This window comes from Bombus impatiens, unplaced genomic scaffold (assembly GCF_000188095.3).
Source record: "Bombus impatiens unplaced genomic scaffold, BIMP_2.2 scf_0019, whole genome shotgun sequence".
Taxonomy (NCBI): Eukaryota; Metazoa; Arthropoda; class Insecta; order Hymenoptera; family Apidae; genus Bombus; species Bombus impatiens.
In genome coordinates, this window is record NT_176438.1 from 900625 (window position 1) to 918536 (window position 17912).

The following is a 17912-nucleotide window of genomic DNA, read 5'->3' on the forward strand; positions in this document are numbered from 1 at the left end:
ATACATATAAATACTATAAATAAAGAACTCAAAGATGACAGTATTAATTCAAATAATATAATTTCCATATTGATTACATAAATACACGAAAACGATAAAGTACTTTTTTTACAGGTATGTAGTCTTGTTATATTTTTTTCTCTGTTTTACTCTTTATTATCTTTGCTATTTAAAATATGTACAATATCTTAATTTAAAAACAATGCAAAGTTAGGCGGAACATCTTTGCCACTTAGCTTACCACATAGTAAGGCCCCTTTATTTTTTTTTTCCTTTCTCATATATTGCTCTATCTAATACTACTTACGATTGTGTTTATTTTAATTATACATTATATACATACATTGTTGAATAAAAACACATCAACTGATACGCACCACGCATACGATAGGTACGATACTTCTTTTGTTTCTCAAAGAACATCTTGCAACCTATTGTACCTATCAACATATTTCCCCATATGTAAGGGTACACGTTTATGAACATACAATTATTTCTGTTGTGTCCACAGCCCGAATTTTAAAAACCTACTTTGGTCATTGAAGAGCATAGTACGTTGGAAATATTATCAATATTTTATTCTTATTTTCTTCATTTTTACCAATCCAATTCTTTATTTTCGTGAAATGTTTCAATTTTATTTAAATTTATCTTCATAAATGTACAAATTCATAATCTCTGAAATATGCACCCACGTATCGTATCTCTGATCCATATTTATCTAGTTCTTTTATTATAATAATTTTATCAGTCTCGATTTAAAATTTAATTCAAAACATACTTGCCAACGTGCTATGTAAACCTAAAAAGTTGTATGAATTATAAATTTAAAAAAATGTGTGAATAAAACCGATGTAAGTTACAAAATAATAACGTTAGGTTATTCTTAGGATGTCAAATTTAGATAAATTACTTACAGAGAGTAACTATCATATAAAGAAAAATTGATTTGGCCGGAAATATTGTTCTCCGTGTGGCAAATAAGATTTTCCAAGACTTAAATTATTAACGCATTTTAATGTGCCCTTTAATTTAGCACCAACAACAAATATTTCTTAACATTCGTATCAAAATCTATCACTTTTATAGCATAAATTAAACTTTTTGTTAATTTTAAAATAGTATTTGTGCAATGGTATAATAATTACATTGAAAAATGCATTTAATTATTTTGATACTTGGAGCGATAGTACTGCCACTTTTCTCTCTTCTTTTTTGCAGATTTACACTTATGAGGAAAAAAGTCGCGAGATAATTTACAATTTACAAAATAATAAAATATATCAATATTTTCTACATATTTTCACTTTTTTTGTGTATCTCTGTGACATAGAAAACGACTACAATAAATTGTTTGTACAAACTTATAGTATATATATAATCTTTATGAAACTCTGCAAATGAAATTCTGTGTGATTTTTAGTTACCCGAAAATATTTAGATAATAAACAATGAGTTTTTGTGGATATTATTTAATACCCACATTGAACAATTAAATTTTTGCTCTCTTCGATTTAATCGCAATTAATTAGTCTGTTTGTGATTCAACCTACTTCATTCTCTCGTTTAAGAGAGCCTCATGCTTTTATCATTACCTCTGATTCTATTGTTCACTATATAATTCGATAACCAAATTGTACAAACCTAACACCTTTCTGTGCTCCATCAAATAGTTTACACATTTCGAACATACAGACTATCGAGTTTTTGGATATTATTAAAGAATTGCTTGTGACGTTGAAGGTGGTGGATTACTCGGCAAAGCAGGCACAGGCCCATCAGTCCACTGTATAAGATTATGTTCACCCATTTGTGTACTTTGAAAGTGATCTTTCAAGAGTGTTTGCGAAAACGTGCAATGCATTTGATATGCTTCGCTTTCGCGATTCGGATCTCCACAAATTCTATACAAATCTATCGACAAAGATGAGTCATTTAGAGATGAACCTTCTGTTGTTTAAATACATCCAAATTTCTATATACCTTTAAGTATGGCAGTAGCCCATAATTGTACATGAACATCAGGTATTTTAGAAGCTAACTGCATCGCAGGAGTAACCATGTTCATGGACTCTCTACTATTTCCTAAAGAAAGAAATATGTGTCCAAGAAGTACAAGACTACACGACGTGAGTCTGTTTAAATCTTCAGAATTAGCCATTTTTAGAGTTTCCCGGAGGTATCTCCTATAAATATATTTATATGTTTAGGTACATTTGATGGCTTTTTGAAAGATATTAAGTATAATAATCGATTCGTACTTTGCTTCGTTGTATCTCGCTCCAAAAAACGCTTGGAGACCTTGAACATAATATGCTGCTGCCCTTAAAGAGTGTGAATGAGATGGTAAAGACTCGGGATTTATTCGTTCTAATAAAGCACCTAAATCAGCATCCCTCTTTGTCCTAAGATATACTATTGCCAAGTTCAAATTCGCGAAAGTCCACAATTCCCTTTCTTGTGATGTCTGTAAAAGAGATTATTTTTCACAATACTACTAAAAAGTCACATTTAATAATATTTAATTTGTTTATTATCCTACTCTTAAAGCAGCAGTAAATTGTGCTTCTGCAGCTTCCATACAATTCATAGACATTGCATATAGTCCCAATAAAGCATGCAATTGTGGCTTATGACCTTGAAGTAACCTTGGCTGCCTTCTACAAAGCTGACAAGCTTGAGAAATTTCTGCAAGAGCTACACTTTTATTTCCCATTACTAGTCTGCACATTACTATATGCTCCAACAACATTAATTGAAAAACAGAAAGTATAGGTTTGTTGTCAACAACTGCAAAATACAATATGAATGTTAATTTAACTAGGAAGTCATAATAACATTATTAAAATGATAAGTCGTTGCATTTACTTTTGAGCTTTTCAATTTGAGTCAATGCTTTATCTGTGTATTTCTGAGCTTTATCCATGTAACCAGCTTGCATTGAATGCATAACTGTTACTAAATACACCAAAACATATAAATGGTCCTTTGGCATCCATATAAACATATCTCCGATATTAGAACCCGTAACTATTTCATCCGGTGGCCAGCTAGGAGACATTATAGTTTGTATACTTTGTTGCAATTGCTTTAAACAAGGTTTCACACTTTTAACCTGTCGAGAAAAATTTAAATATAAATAAATAGTTACCATACATTTATTAAATACAAAATATTATTCATTGCTTACTTGTCCTGCCATTAAATAATGACAAACTTGAAGTACTAAAAAATATACTTTTAAATACTCTTTTTGATGTGGACTACCCTGCCAATTTTCAACATGGTGTCCAGCTGAATTTAAAAGCGGATGAACCTCAGTAAACTTTTTGTCTATTAATAAAAGCATACATCGGCTCAATAAGAATAGAACTCTCGTATAACTTGCATTGCTGATATGAGAATAATCAACACCCACTGCAAGTAGACTACTAGCTGCGACAAAATCTTTTTCTGATGCATGTATTTGCTAAATTACACAAAAATATCATTAAACAACTGCTTCATTATTGACATTAATTAAAACAGTCTCTAACTTACTGCAAGTTGGAAAATAAGTCTGCAATGCCAATACACATTGTGTTGAGAAAGTTCTATAGCCTTCCGTAATATAGGTTTACTTAGATTTGATTGGTGCTGTTGCTCATACAGTTCTGCAACCACACTTGCTGCTTCAAACTTAACGTCATCAAAAGTGTTTATATTCTGGCTCAATCGCCACTAAAACATAATGTCAATATTACACATCAATTAACAAATATCAATTATCCAAATATTAAATTATCAATTATCCAAAAATTAAACCATCGCTTAAGTACACACAGATACAGATTAACACATCAATTGATTTTTAATCACTCATAATTTTATACATGTATTACCGACTGTACCAAAATAAAAAGAAAGGTTAGAATCAGGATAAACAGATGTATCGAAATTTCCACGTAGTGCACGATAAAAATAAAATACAATATTAGAAGAAAAAGTTGTACGTAATTAATTAAAGTACAAATAATAGTTCAACTTACCGCTTGTTCTAAATGAGACCGCGCCAAATCGATGTTTTTGGTATGCGTAAGAAGGATATTACCAAGTTGAAGATGGGTGCGTGCTTCGACTCTTGGAGGTGGTTTAAAATTGAAGACCGCTTGTAAACACTGTATGCATGACTTGATATTCGGTGGACTCGAGGTTCGAAAGTTTTCTGCTAGTCCTAACAACGACAGATACCAAGCGTCCTGTGAAGACGCCATTTTGACATTTCACGGGTAAAATCTCCAGCCGTGATAAGACACGGTCACTGGGTTCGCACACGGGACTCAATTACACTTGGAACAAAACTGGAATCACCGTTCTGAGAAGAGAAGTTACGATCACGATTCGATTTACAATTTTCGCGGTGTCCCGTCAGATTCGTTTCCCCTGGAAACCGCTTATTGCGTAATGTTTACATACATATGTAACAAGACATTTTCTATTATTATTGCTTCACATTTTTTATACACGTACTAAGAATCATCGTTTCCAGGCACAGATAATTGATATTTCGATAACAAGACGAGTCTAGATAGACATCGACATTATTCATTTTAATAATTTCTATGTACAACGGTAGTGAACTATATATCATTACTTCGTTAGCTTTGGATACTTTGGAATATAACTAAATAGGGTTTTATTTTATTTAGTAGGGAATATTGGTTTTCTAACCTCTGGGTGGTGGTTTTCAAATGACAACTAGATCGTGATTACTTGAACACGGTTGTACCCACGATCATATAAACAAGTCTTGACTTTCTAGGGAAAACCGAAAATTGAGTCGTGAAAAATCAACATGAAAGACAACAAAATTTTCGCTTTTGTGAAATAGACAAAGATGGGTAAATTGTCTTAGTCTCTGTCTGAGACATTCATAGCATGTCGCACATGTGCAAAATAAGACTCTCCTTACTTTTCATATTGATTTTTAACGATTCAATTTTAGAATGTTTTCTTCCATGTGGCATGTATGAATGTCGAAACCTGTTTACATGATCGTGGACTCGATATTCATATACCGAAAATCGCATAGAAGAAATTATGCTGAAATTGAGTCGTGAAATTTCAAAATTCTTAAACACGACCACTTGAGAAAAATGTTTTCTATTACGTAATAGTCCTCTCGTAACCAAACAACTTTTGTTTCAAATGTTTCTTTGTATCTCAAAAATTGAAAGTTATTTAGATGATTCGTTTTTGGTGATTCACCTTGTATAATATAAACAAAAGATGAGTTAGGTTTGGGTTAGGTTAGGTTTGGATTAGGTTAGGTCATTTTATCCTGGCGGCAACCAATGCTAACAAATATGCTGCCACGAACGTACATTTATAGACAGAATTCACTGTAGTGGTATCAACAATTTTTTGTAAATATCTCGGAAACTAAGGCCGAGCGCTGGTTACATGTATAATAGAAAAAAATTGTTCAAAATCATGCCTCCGATAATACGTTCAAAAACGATCGAAATCGATAGTGAGAATAAACTTCTAAATAATTACCATTTAACCTAGTACGTGATTAATTTTTTATGCGTAACATGTTAAAAAATCATTTGCTGTTTATTATTTGAGAAGTCTTCACTCTAGGTGTTACTGGGAACAAGAGGTAATTCGCCTGCTTCCACTTTTACCACTCTCAGTGTTGACATAGTAGTAGAATTTAAATATCAGCAAGAGATAATATGTGTAGATTTATTAAGATAACGCATATTTGAAGCTCTGTATCTGTTACTATGACAATATTTTACAGTTCATTGCTCGCTATGTTTCGATGTATCTCACTCAGTTTTGATGCATTCCGTTCGCTTCCTTCGTTGCACGTTACCTACGCAATTTAAGTAAATGGATGTGCCCGTTGCACAATAAGGGAAAGAGTTGGGTTAGGTTTAAGTAACCCCAAAACGTGGGTACGAAAAAGCATTGGATCATTGCATGTCGATGTCACATTTATTCTTTTTCTCGTCTGTGATCAGAGCTTGATGTTTTCATAATGAAAAAATGCATAAATAATTAATGAAATATTAGTTTTTGGAAGTTTGTCCCGATATAGTATCATCGATACATCGATACATATGAATATGTAAATGAATAAACTGAAAATGCATATCCGTTTTTTATTCATTTAAATAAAATTAAATGTACTCAATAGTTTTCTTCTAACGTTAGTGTTAGTATTGGATAAAATGTTTATCAAAAAATACAAAGTAACAGTAAGTATAATATGAAATGTGATGAGTTCTGACAAACAAATTTGCTAAATAAATTAATCTTTAAAGAGATTGAGACACATTACGAAAGGAAATTGTTGGATGATATTGTGTTTGCTTCATTAACTTCATTTCAATTATATATGCATGTAATAAAATTATTATATGTAAATAAACAAATAATCAAATTAATATACATGCGTGCACATATTTGAGCATGCAATCCCAAACTCTGATTTATCTTTAATGCTTTACTCTATTTTTATTCTGATTATTATATAACTATCACTTAATTATCTTGTTTACATCTTTACATAACAAACAGAATGTTTACTAACAATATTGCCTTTATTAATATGAAAATTTATTTTACTTATTATTATTATTATTATCCTACTCTTTCTTTAATAAGTTTTTTTAAACAATAGATGTTTTCTTTATGTATAAGTTTCCTATCACTTTTAGCAGATCTATTTAAAAAGTTAAAACTATGGAAGGTCATTCATATGTTTCATGTATCAAGATTAATGGAATTCCTATTTTACCACCAATGGTATGCGCTATATTATATAGGCATTATATTATATATAATTAGCATTTAAGATTAATTTTGTGATAAAATATATCTTTTTTAGATAACTGAAGATATTAAACAGGAAATGTCCAATTATAAGAAAAGTGCAATAAATATAGAAAAAAAGTTGAATGTTTCACACATTGCTAAAGAATGTAATAATAGTAATATTTATATAGGAAAAGTTACAAAAGAATCAAGGGATATAAAATGTAAAAAAAGAGTTCATGGTTCAAGAGAGAATTTAATTTCTTTTGAATGCAAAAATAGTAATTATAATGAAACTAATACTGTGGATATAAACAATGTTCCAATAGAAATTTGTGGAAGCTCTAATGACAATTTAGAAAAAACATTACAATCTAGTAAAAATTTAAACAGGGAATGTAGGTGTGAAAATCAGGTAAATTTGGGACCTGGTACTGTTTCAAAATCAAAATCAATAACTGCTAGCGTTGATAGAGATCACTGCTTAAATGAAACAGCTTCAATAGAATCTACTAGTACAGAAACAATATCAGATATTTGGAAACCACAAGTGCCTAAAACATTAAATATTACTCCATTAACACTGAATAAATCTACATGTAATGGAGATAGAGATTGCCAAGAAAGTAATTTTGATAATTTAGGAGATACTCCTAAATTAGTACGTCAAGGTTCCTATGTGTTAGATACTCCAAGTCCAATATTATTGGCACACATGCAAATGGAACTTGCTACTTCAACTTGTGCTCCATGTTCAGAATATGTTCCAACATCTTACGAGAATACGAACCAACAAAAAGAATGGAATGTTACACAAGCTAAAATTGAGTGGGAGTATGAACCTGAAAATAAAGAATCTGTTCCTATAAGAAACTCTAATCATAAAACTAATCGTAAAATGTGTAAGTCCATTTCTTTACAAACGAAACCGGAATCTTCTTTTGTAATATGTCCATCGACAAAGTCTGCGGATTGCATTCAAACGATGTTAGCTAAAGAGTGTATTAATAGAAGCGATATACAAATTAATCACAATGAAAAGTATATTGTAGATAATAACAATGAAAACATAGATAGATTACAAACATGGAACAAGCATAATAGCTCTTGCACTTTTAATCCAGTATGTAAACTTGGTGGTTCCTTGGAAGATCTAAATGAGCACAATAGCATTTATGCAACTAATAATTTGATGGAAAAACTTTCGAAAGATACAGATATAGATAAACCAATCCCTAAATTGAAATCTACTATTGCATCTGATAAACTTCTAACAGTTTACAAAAAGGTACAAGAGATGCATAAGAATCAGATGGCTGAATTAATGTTTCGTCAACACAGGGAACAAACATTACTACAAAAGGAATTTGAAAAACAACAGTTACTTTTATTGACTGAGATTAAAAAATCCTTTCCAAAAATTTCAGTTTCTTTGCTCTCTGAAAATATCTTGTCTCCTGCTTTTAATGATGAAAACAATATGCAAAATGTTAGAACATTAAAAAATAATCTAGAACAAAAGAATGAAGTAGAACATTCACAAGATAATAGGACGAACATAACTTCCTGTCCATTGAATTATATTTATTCTGAAATGAATTATGATAATGCTCCTTGTTCTACTAGATATTCATATACAGCTCAATCATCAGAAACAGAACCCTCAGTCAACATTAATAATTCTCTGACAAAAACAAATGGAAGAAATACAGAGATGCAATCAAATGATGTAAATTACAAAGAAAGATTATTAGAGGAGGGTGAAACAAGTAAACGTTCAAACGTTAGTCGAGAATTATTTCCTTTAGATAGCAAAACTACTCATGTACCGGTCCTTGAGAGGACAATATATGAAACTAAACATGTAAGTATTTATATTCTATATTTAGATTTCCATTTAAATAGTATTTCAAATTACACAATTATTTTTGCTACAGATTAAAGCAGTAAATGTAATAAACGCATATGCAAGGGGGTATTTAGTACGTAGAATGATGCGAACCGAACGTGTGATTGCTTTAAAAAACACATACAAAGAAGCTTTGCATTGCATGCTTAAACTTCATGTTGATGCACCTCTTAATCGTTCAGAATTTAATTTTTTACATCGGCTTCAATTACAGGTAATATTGTTAAATATTGTAATAAAAAAATGTCACTCAACGCACTTCGTTTTTCATAATATTAAGAAATTTATTAAAGTCTTGTTTCCTTTTTATCATATCGTCTATAACTTTAAGAAGAAAAATTTCCTTCTCACTTGTATCAATTTGATAGTAATTAGCTGACAGTAAGATAAAATAAAACAAATAATTTCTACTTATATTATTTTAATAATAATCTACTTAAAGTGTTCTAAAATCCATTATTTTATTACTGTTGATAAGTAAAATAATTGTTATTTAAAATATGAAAATTCTTAAGGGAAGGATATTCATCAGAATTTTATGATTTCTAAAAGTGTGACGCAGCTTCTATGAATATAGTGGAGTTATTTGCCCAAAATCCCCAGAAAAGAACGCAAGTAATAGCGCAAGATCGTGAAATTAAAAAATCCCGTATAGAACGTCCATCATCTGCAAGATCATACTCGTTTGCAACTCAACGGACTTTAGCCAGGAAAAAACTGAAGGAGTATGACTCTGCATAGTAAAATTTACTTTGTTTTCTAACAGAAATTTTTATGAATTCTTCAAATGTAGAATGTTATGTTATTGAAGCAAAATAAATTATGTCATTATTTGCTATTAGATGCTTGTATTAAATGAATTTAGTACCATAAATTTATCAATGAACATAATTAGTATGTAATATGAAATGTATATTTAGTATTGCAGAAGTATGCTTTTTATTCTCACTATTTAGATTCTCAATATTTAATTTTTTCTATAGCAAATAGAATTTCTAAAATAATCATGTATCCAGTACACTGTTTCCATTTTTATATTAGCATAACATACTGCTGTTTAAACCAACAGCTATAATTATATATATATAAATTCCCATTTATTTGTTGTTTATTTTTTCCTGGTAGGATGGAAGAATATCAACCAACTTCGTTTGTTCGTTCATGTTTGTCTAGATCTAGATGTCAAACTTGGACTTCAGATATTAAGGAAAGACTTATCTCTTCAAACATTTTATGTAAGTTATTTTCTTTTATTATAATGTCAAGTCATAATATTTATTACTGCAATTAATTTACAAATTGTATTAATACATATATATATGTATATATTATTATTTAACTCATTTACTACATGATACATAAGTCATCAATATCAGTGTAATATCAATAATTATATAACTTGCAGATGAGAGTATTAAAAGAAGTACCAGCGCTGGGACTGTACGAAAACCTTGGCGATAAATTGATATAATGGTGCCTTCTATTATTTAATTTAATATGTGTACATTGTGTTAAAATATGTAAACAAACCCACTTTGTGCCTGAATTTTTTAATAAATTCGTTTCATACAAAATTTATTTTCATATTTGCAGGAATCATTTATACAATAAATAAATTTGGTCACGTACACAATTTGTTTTTGGTTTTCAACATAAAATTGAACTTTATATCAATAAACAAAGAAAATTTTTGTGGCAAATGAATAATAAAAGCATATACATATATGTAACAATATTTTATAGCAAATTCGATTTATCCAACCATTGGTGCGCGCGCATACGTATACGCACACCAGGCGCGTGCGCACACGTATATGCTCTACGACGGAACGAATACAGAGTAGTGTGCAGTATTCAGGAGAATATTTTGGCTTATTTTGTAATACATTTTAGGTTGAAAATTAAATCATAGCAATTTATTTTCAGAATAATTATGCTTGCAATAATTGTGATTGAGTTTTAACGAGAGAATCATGTGCGACAATGTGAATAACAATCCATTTGCTGGGTTGTTTTCAACTATCAACGATGCCGTGTCATTCTCCTCTCAAAGTCAGGCAATTATCAACGAAAGTAATAGAGTTAGTTATGTTGCGCAACCTGAAGATAAAAATGTTGACAATATTACGGAAATAAAAAATTTGCAAGGTTCCAAAGATTCTAGAATCGATAATCAGGTTAACCGCCTTCTTGGCGATGTATTTGGAATAACATTACACGAAATAGGAGCAAATGAACACCAAAAACGAAGATTAGTTCTCGTTAATGTTGATTCGATCGAACAAGCAGTTTTTGAACGATTAATGTTATCTGATCTTGAATCTAAATTAGTACCTATAGACAATTCTCAACAAATTCTTAGCGATCCTCATATAACAGAAACAGAAGTAATACCTTATTTGTTTGAGAGTTATTGTCGATTACAACTGTATCAAAACAAACCAGAATTATCTGATGTCCTTTGTAAAATAAGTCGGATTATATTACAAAATGCAAGTTTGGTGCTACAAGAGCCAGAATTGTTTGAAGAACAAGAGGTATATCAATGTACATTTACATAATTAATGAGATTTGTATTTTGCAAAGTTAAATATAATAAATTTAAAGGACTTTCATTTATTTTTCTTGTTTTTTTACAGATTTATAACCAGTTTGTTGCATTATGTATGGATGAAACTGGGCTCAAATCAGAATTTATATTATTTGTCAATGGTATTGTGTCCGAGATGCAAGATGAAAATGGAGAAAATACTATGATTGCAATAACTGTGTCTTTTAATCCTATTCTTGATATAATTTACAAAGAAGCAGCACAAAGTAATCTTCTCCTTTTTCGTCAATATTGGTTTACTATATTAAATCTTTTTTCTTCGATAGAACCCTTAGCTAAATTAGTAATTGATCATAGTACTCCTAAAAGCAATCAAGGCCGAGCATATGCAGATACATTATTAGGTGCACTTTTTAGCTTGAACTGTTTACCAAAAACGATAGAAGAGCCATTTTATTTTTTTGAGAAGCCATTGCATCAGGCAAGTAAACTGTAAAAAAAAAAAGAACAAAAGGAATTAAATTATGCATGGAATAATATTTATATATATTTTCTATCATGTAGACTTCAATTGAAGGAAATATTTGGACAGCTTTAGATGCATTAAATGAATCATTGCACAAGGTTTTTCATTTACTGTTAAAATGTTCAACAGAAGTTCGTCATTTAACTTTACAATGGATAGGCAATTGTCTTCATTCAAATGCAAATAGAGGAAAAATTTGGAATACCCAGAATGATGTGACCTTCAACTCAATGTTATGTGTTTCTGATGGTTTTATGTTAAATTTAGGAAATGTGCTATTGCGTCTTTGTCAACCATTTTGCATTAAACAAAATGATTCTAAAGTGCCTAAAATTGATCCAACATATTGTGCTGCAGATGTAAGTCAATTTACAAAAAATGATAGAACTAAGATTAATTGTCAAATTTTTAACAATGTACTATTCTATAACAACTGTCTAGATTAATGATCAGGATGAATGTATAAATTCAAATATACATTTAAAAGGAATGTCTTCAGAAACTTGTTTGATACCAATGTCAGAAGATGGTGCCAGACCAGTTGCAAAAACATTTGGTTTTACTACTGAATGCTTTTTCTTAACTCATAGAGCATTAGATCTTGGATACAGAGTAGTGTTAGACAAACTTTTAAGGTTTGACTATTAAATTTTTCTTCCCAGTTTAATCAAGATTTATGATAAAAGAATATTGGTAATTAACAGAATTATATGTTGAATTTTAGAGCAAACCAGGATTTGGTAAGAATACAGAGAATATATCAGGATGCACAGAATGGTGGTAGATCGGATATATTTGATATAATAACTCAACGCATGGAAGGAGAAATGACCAAGTATATATTTGTGATCCTTAAGAATAAAAACAAGATTTTTCTCTCTTTTTTACCATAAAAGTTTATATTGCATAATTTATTATATACAATTTATATCTCAAATTGTAGGTATTTATCTTTAAGAGCAAGCCTTTTAGTACCAGAGATGCTAAAACTCCTAGCAAAATTTCATGCAACAACAGCATTTTGGTTAGTACAAGTATATTTAAATGACACAAAGATTGGAGAAAATGAAGAAAATTACATTCCAAAGGAATGTAAAGAGGTGAAGTTCCCTTTATCAGGAACTGTTCCAGATACTTTGAGGTATCTTCTAAATATTGTGCTTTGTTTCAATTATATATATTAATAATTACAACTAATATTTAACAACACCATTATTTTTACATAGATGCATTCCGGAATTTGTAGTAGAAAATACTATTAGATTTTTGTATTTATTACGACGCATAAATCCAAATATTTTTGAAGAAGAAGGGCCATCCTTTCTAACGCCTGTATTAACAGAGGTGAGCTAGCAGCAATATGTTAAAAACAGCAAAAATACATACGATTTAATAAAATAATCGAGTATGTGATATCAGATCATAGTATTAATGGAGTCTCAACAACGTTTATATAATCCTCATCTACGTGCACGTCTAGCAGAAGGCTTAGAGGCACTTTTACCTACAAGTGATGAAACTATGAGCCCTGTAACACCAAGCTTAGGGACATTCCATAGAGAACAATTATTTATCACACATCCATATAGACAATATGTATGTAACCTGCTTGAAATTCATAAAATGGAATATTTTTTTCTCTCATAAAACTTTATTTTATTATGTATTATTTATTATATATTTAGATTGTTCTGAATTTACTTAAAGTATTCGTGAGTATTGAAATGACTGGACAAAGTGTACAATTTGAACAAAAGTTTAATTATCGGCGACCAATGTATGTTGTTATGGAGTACTTGTGGAAATTACCAGAACATCGTAATAATTTCATGTAAGCAAAAAACAAAGATAATATATTTTCATAGTCGTTTATTAAATTTATTATTATTTATATTTTATAGTAACCCTATAATTCATATTATATGGTGTTGTATGATAATGATTTCATGTACAGTGCTTTAGCAGAAGAAGCAGAAGCCAATATGGAAGCAGCTCAGCCTCCATTATTTTTGCGTTTTATAAATCTTTTAATGAATGATGCAGTTTTCTTATTAGATGAAGCACTTTCAAGTATGGCTCAATTGAAACAATTGATTCAAGCAAGGTATTCAATTTGGTTATTACTTATTAATTTAATCAGCAATATGTAATTTTACTTTGCTAACTTGTATAAATCTTATATTTACTAAATAAGATTAATGAAAAATAATTTCAATCAAAAGGGAAAGTGGAGAATGGAACAAACTACCACAACATGAACGTGAGCAACAAGCTCATTATCTCATACATCTTGGAATGATTGCACGATTTGACAATATATTAGGTAGAAAAACTATATACACATTAAAAATGTTAACTACAGAAATAAAATCCATCTTTTGTCATCCAACAATGGTGGATCGTATTGCCTCGATGCTTAATTATTTGTTGCTTCAGCTGGTTGGGCCGAATAAAAAGAATTTAAAGGTAACAAATATAATTGAATAATTAGATGTTCCTATTTAAACTGTAGAATGCTGGAATTAACCATTTTAATTTTAGGTTAATGGACAAAAAGAGTATGCATTCCATCCAGCAAATTTAGTATTAAATATATGCGAAATTTATATAAATCTTAGTCAGAGTGAATCTTTTACGCTTGCTGTTTCACAAGATGGTCGTTCATACAGCCCGGAGCTGTTCAAACTGGCTGATAATGTTCTTGGTACTTATATCTGTGCAAAATTTAATTACTATCAGACGCATAAAATATACCATGATTTGTATATTCTATATTGTTCTAATTTTTATAAATGATTGAAAATGCCGATTAAAGACAATAAAATTTCAGTTCGTATCGGTGGTGTGGGTATATTAGGCGATTTAGATCAATTTGCAAAAAATGTCGAGACAGCCGCAAGTCATAAGAAGGAGGAAGACGAAATTTTAATCGATGCTCCTGATGAGTTTCTAGATCCAATTATGTCTACTTTAATGACAGATCCCGTTATTCTTCCATCATCAAGGATAACTATAGATCGGCAAACCATTGCAAGGTTAGTATTTCTTTGTCATTGCTATTATTCAGGCCGTTTGTTACAACAAAATATTTATTTGATTATTTTTATCGTTAATGCTGTTTAGGCACTTATTAAGCGATCAGACCGACCCGTTCAATAGATCTCCTCTTACTATGGATATGGTAAAATCAAATGTTGAACTTCAATGTAGAGTACAAGAATGGATACAACAAAAGAAGCAAGAAAAGACGAGAAATTACCATTGATTACCAAAGAATGAAACATAGTCAGTAAAGTTAAGCAAGTCAATATCAAAGTATAATTTTCACGTTTAATACTTTCTGACTTTTTTAAAAAAGAACTTAATTTTCAGATTTATTAAATATAATCAATGGCAAGTCCGATGTTTTGCGATATTTGATTTAAATTTTGTTGTTTCATAACTTACAGAGAGGTGTATATTTTTCTATATAAATCCTCATAAATATGTACAGATACTAAGTGTGTACTGTAATTATTGTCATTCTATAAAATTTTTAACACTGTACTTTGTGCAAAGAATTGTCTTGTAACGGTATATATAACAATGTAAGCATAGAGCTGAACATTGTTGTTATTGTATAATACATGTAAAAACTACTCGTTATAAAGTTTTCTTTTCGACTCGAAGAAAATAAATGTTATTGATGAGTTTGGAATAAATTTAATTTCTACCATCTGAGTAAACTTATATATATAATAGTCTCAAATTTTGTAGATAAACATGGTGAAAGTTAACTTCTGAGTAAGGGAAATATTAGTAAAAAACTGATAAAACTTTGATCCTTTACTTATTGATTATTGTTAAAATTATTCAAATATCGCAATATTTATAAGGAATATCGTATTATTTACGTTTACAAAATATTCACAAGTTCATTAAAATCAGTAATATACCATAATGATTGTTGTTTTACGCTCTCTCTGATCACATTTCCTCCATATCCTGTATAATAAAAGTGATATTAAATATTAAGTAAAGAAAATTAAGAATTAAAGTAATGAAAAGGTATACCTATAAATAGGTCTACTACTGAAATAGTTTCTAAATCTGTTGCTCCATCACCAATATGAACAACAGTTGTAAATCCTTTTTCATTTTTGAGTTGCTCTATTATTTTTGCTTTCCCACCATTTATTGCAGTAGGTTGATCTTCATCAAATCCTGCATATTCTCCTACAAGTGATTTCATAAAATATTTGGATATATTATATTAAATTAACGTTATATCAATATGAACAAATAATAACCTGTATAATAGAACTTAAGTCTGTTTGCAAAAACATTTTCTAATGGAATATTAAGACATGTGGCAATTGGTGCAATCAAAGAACGAAATCCACCGGATATCAAAAATACTTGTTTTTCACGAATTTGTAGAGCTGTTATCAGTGTTCTAAAATTTTTATAAGCAACTGTAAAATCATCTACGTATCTAGTTTCATTGTTTCTCGTTGACTTAAAAATTATTTCTTACTTAATTCCAGGTGAAAGTTTTAATGGACGTGAGGTCAGAAATTGCTTTATTTGCATAAAGCTTGGTTTTATAATATTCAACCTCTCAACCAAAGACTGTCGATATGTCAGATCTCCTTGCATAGCCCGATTTGTTCTAAAATCATTTTAGGATATTATACATATACATATAAGCAATTAAATACATATATAGATCATCTTTCCGTTAAAGCGGTCAACCGCAAGTTGTGTAAATAATAATGATAATAATAAAAAATGTGTTATATTTTTAAACAAAAGAAATTAAAGGAAAAGAAAACTTACAACGCAATAACATCGTTTTCTTTTTCACAAAACTTTGCAAGTTCATCAATTCCTTCCTCTTGTATCACAGTCGAATCGACATCGAAGGTAATGGCATCGGCGTTCCTCCATATCGATCTTAATTCATTTGGATTACTCATTTATCTCGTTCAATTCAACAAATGGTATTCCAAACTGACGAATCTTTTATCGGTACCACGTACAAAACTGGGGTAATAATCTCACTTTACTTTAAAAAATCATAACATTACAAAGAAGAATTTACGTACCTATATTACATGTATATGCAAGTTACTGTAGTTTGCATCACTGATAAAAAGTGTCTTTTACGAAATTCGTTACAATATTCCCCAATTACATAAAAACAGTATATGAATTAGGAATGTTCGGCTATGTTTCCTGCGGGGCCTAAATCCGACTGTGGTTACGTCCAGTGACCCGCTATTTCACTTCGAGCCCAAACCCATCGTCATAAAGCCAGATTGGAACATTAAAACTATTTCTTATTTTTATTACTTAAGAGTAGCTATAATAAAAGTCTGGACTAGGGTATTGGGGGTTTTCTCAACATTCCAGACGGGAAATCCCGATGTTCTTTCATCTCCGACAAATATATTTAGTTCTGAAATGGAGAAAACGATAAACTTTCCAGCTAGAGTATTCCGAGGGATCTCATGGCAGATATCTCAGATCTTTGATTTAATCGAGAAGCATACTTGTGAGACGTACATCAGTGATTTTTTCATCCTCAAAATGTTTAGTAAACAGTGTGAATAACGAAACTATAGAACAGAGTAACAGACTTGGAAAAGTTTTACCACTCGCGTGAAGAAGCGAGAAAAAACATGAAAAGAACTACAACATATTGTTCGAAGTGCTCAAAATGACCCCAGATGTGTTTGGAATGTTTTAACGAATACCATGAGATATAGCATAATGTAATATTTTAAATTAATAAAATTAATATTAATTAATCATTAATTTTAAATTAATAATTTATTAATAAATTAATAAAAAATATGATACAATGTATTTTTAATATTTTTATGTTGTATAACCTATATATAATATTGTATATTTAATTAACTCGAACAAGAGGAGCGTCACCATACGTCGGTGACGGGGCCCCCACGGAAGTATACCCGTTGCACGAATATGTGCGACGTGGCGACGAACGTGTTAAAATTATGAGTATTTTTTAAGGTTAAAACATTATTGATACGTTATGCAATTAGAAAATATACTCAAGAGTATTGATAATGAGAGAAGTAAACGTTATATTTTTTGTTTCATTGCATCAT

General features: G+C 30.1%; 4 protein-coding genes and 1 long non-coding RNA gene across 10 annotated transcripts; 3 read left to right on the top strand and 2 right to left on the bottom strand.

Moving 5' to 3' along the window:
• Positions 1-35: 35 nt before the first annotated feature.
• LOC100748834 (MAU2 chromatid cohesion factor homolog) lies at positions 36-4253 on the bottom strand. Of its 2 annotated transcripts, XR_001102028.2 has the most exons (9): positions 4029-4253; positions 3541-3720; positions 3191-3469; positions 2869-3115; positions 2543-2790; positions 2262-2467; positions 1984-2186; positions 1645-1914; positions 36-802 (listed from the first exon to the last, which is right to left on the bottom strand). XR_001102028.2 is itself a non-coding variant. In XM_003484580.3 (8 exons), the coding sequence occupies exons 1-8, from the start codon at positions 4251-4253 to the stop codon at positions 1718-1720; spliced, it is 1785 nt and encodes a 594-aa protein (XP_003484628.1). In that variant the 3' UTR covers positions 36-1717. The 2 variants fall into 2 exon arrangements, 1 of the variants encoding a protein (XP_003484628.1); XM_003484580.3 differs by having other exon boundaries at positions 36-1914.
• A 1002-nt stretch (positions 4254-5255) lies between these two features.
• LOC100748949 lies at positions 5256-10403 on the top strand. 3 transcript variants are annotated; one of them, XM_033319422.1, is made up of 7 exons: positions 5256-6248; positions 6711-6798; positions 6881-8671; positions 8745-8930; positions 9269-9441; positions 9842-9951; positions 10122-10403. In XM_033319422.1, exons 2-7 carry the CDS (start codon positions 6736-6738, stop codon positions 10175-10177), a joined length of 2379 nt encoding a protein of 792 aa, XP_033175313.1. In that variant the 5' UTR covers positions 5256-6248; positions 6711-6735; the 3' UTR covers positions 10178-10403. The 3 variants fall into 3 exon arrangements, 2 of the variants coding, with proteins under 2 accessions (XP_033175313.1, XP_033175316.1); XR_004461191.1 differs by lacking the exon at positions 9269-9441; XM_033319425.1 differs by lacking the exon at positions 10122-10403 and having other exon boundaries at positions 9269-9456.
• A 286-nt stretch (positions 10404-10689) lies between these two features.
• LOC100749271 (ubiquitin conjugation factor E4 A) lies at positions 10690-15490 on the top strand. 3 transcript variants are annotated; one of them, XM_012382774.3, is made up of 15 exons: positions 10690-11253; positions 11356-11748; positions 11832-12152; positions 12235-12428; positions 12518-12628; positions 12737-12934; positions 13020-13137; positions 13213-13389; positions 13479-13624; positions 13748-13897; positions 14016-14259; positions 14335-14497; positions 14624-14828; positions 14917-15078; positions 15166-15490. In XM_012382774.3, the coding sequence occupies exons 1-14, from the start codon at positions 10690-10692 to the stop codon at positions 15056-15058; spliced, it is 3126 nt and encodes a 1041-aa protein (XP_012238197.1). In that variant the 3' UTR covers positions 15059-15078; positions 15166-15490. The 3 variants fall into 3 exon arrangements, with proteins under 3 accessions (XP_012238197.1, XP_003484632.1, XP_012238180.1); XM_003484584.4 differs by having other exon boundaries at positions 14917-15096; positions 15166-15483; XM_012382757.3 differs by having other exon boundaries at positions 14917-15087; positions 15166-15483.
• A 113-nt stretch (positions 15491-15603) lies between these two features.
• Positions 15604-16818, bottom strand: LOC100749385 (phosphoserine phosphatase). The gene is made up of 5 exons (XM_012382780.3): positions 16612-16818; positions 16310-16444; positions 16083-16228; positions 15847-16008; positions 15604-15777 (listed from the first exon to the last, which is right to left on the bottom strand). Exons 1-5 carry the CDS (start codon positions 16749-16751, stop codon positions 15689-15691), a joined length of 672 nt encoding a protein of 223 aa, XP_012238203.1. The 5' UTR covers positions 16752-16818; the 3' UTR covers positions 15604-15688.
• LOC117151419 lies at positions 16754-17352 on the top strand. The gene is made up of 2 exons (XR_004461327.1): positions 16754-16823; positions 16903-17352. It is a non-coding gene; the product is annotated as an uncharacterized LOC117151419 (long non-coding RNA).
• The last annotated feature ends 560 nt before the right edge of the window (positions 17353-17912 follow it).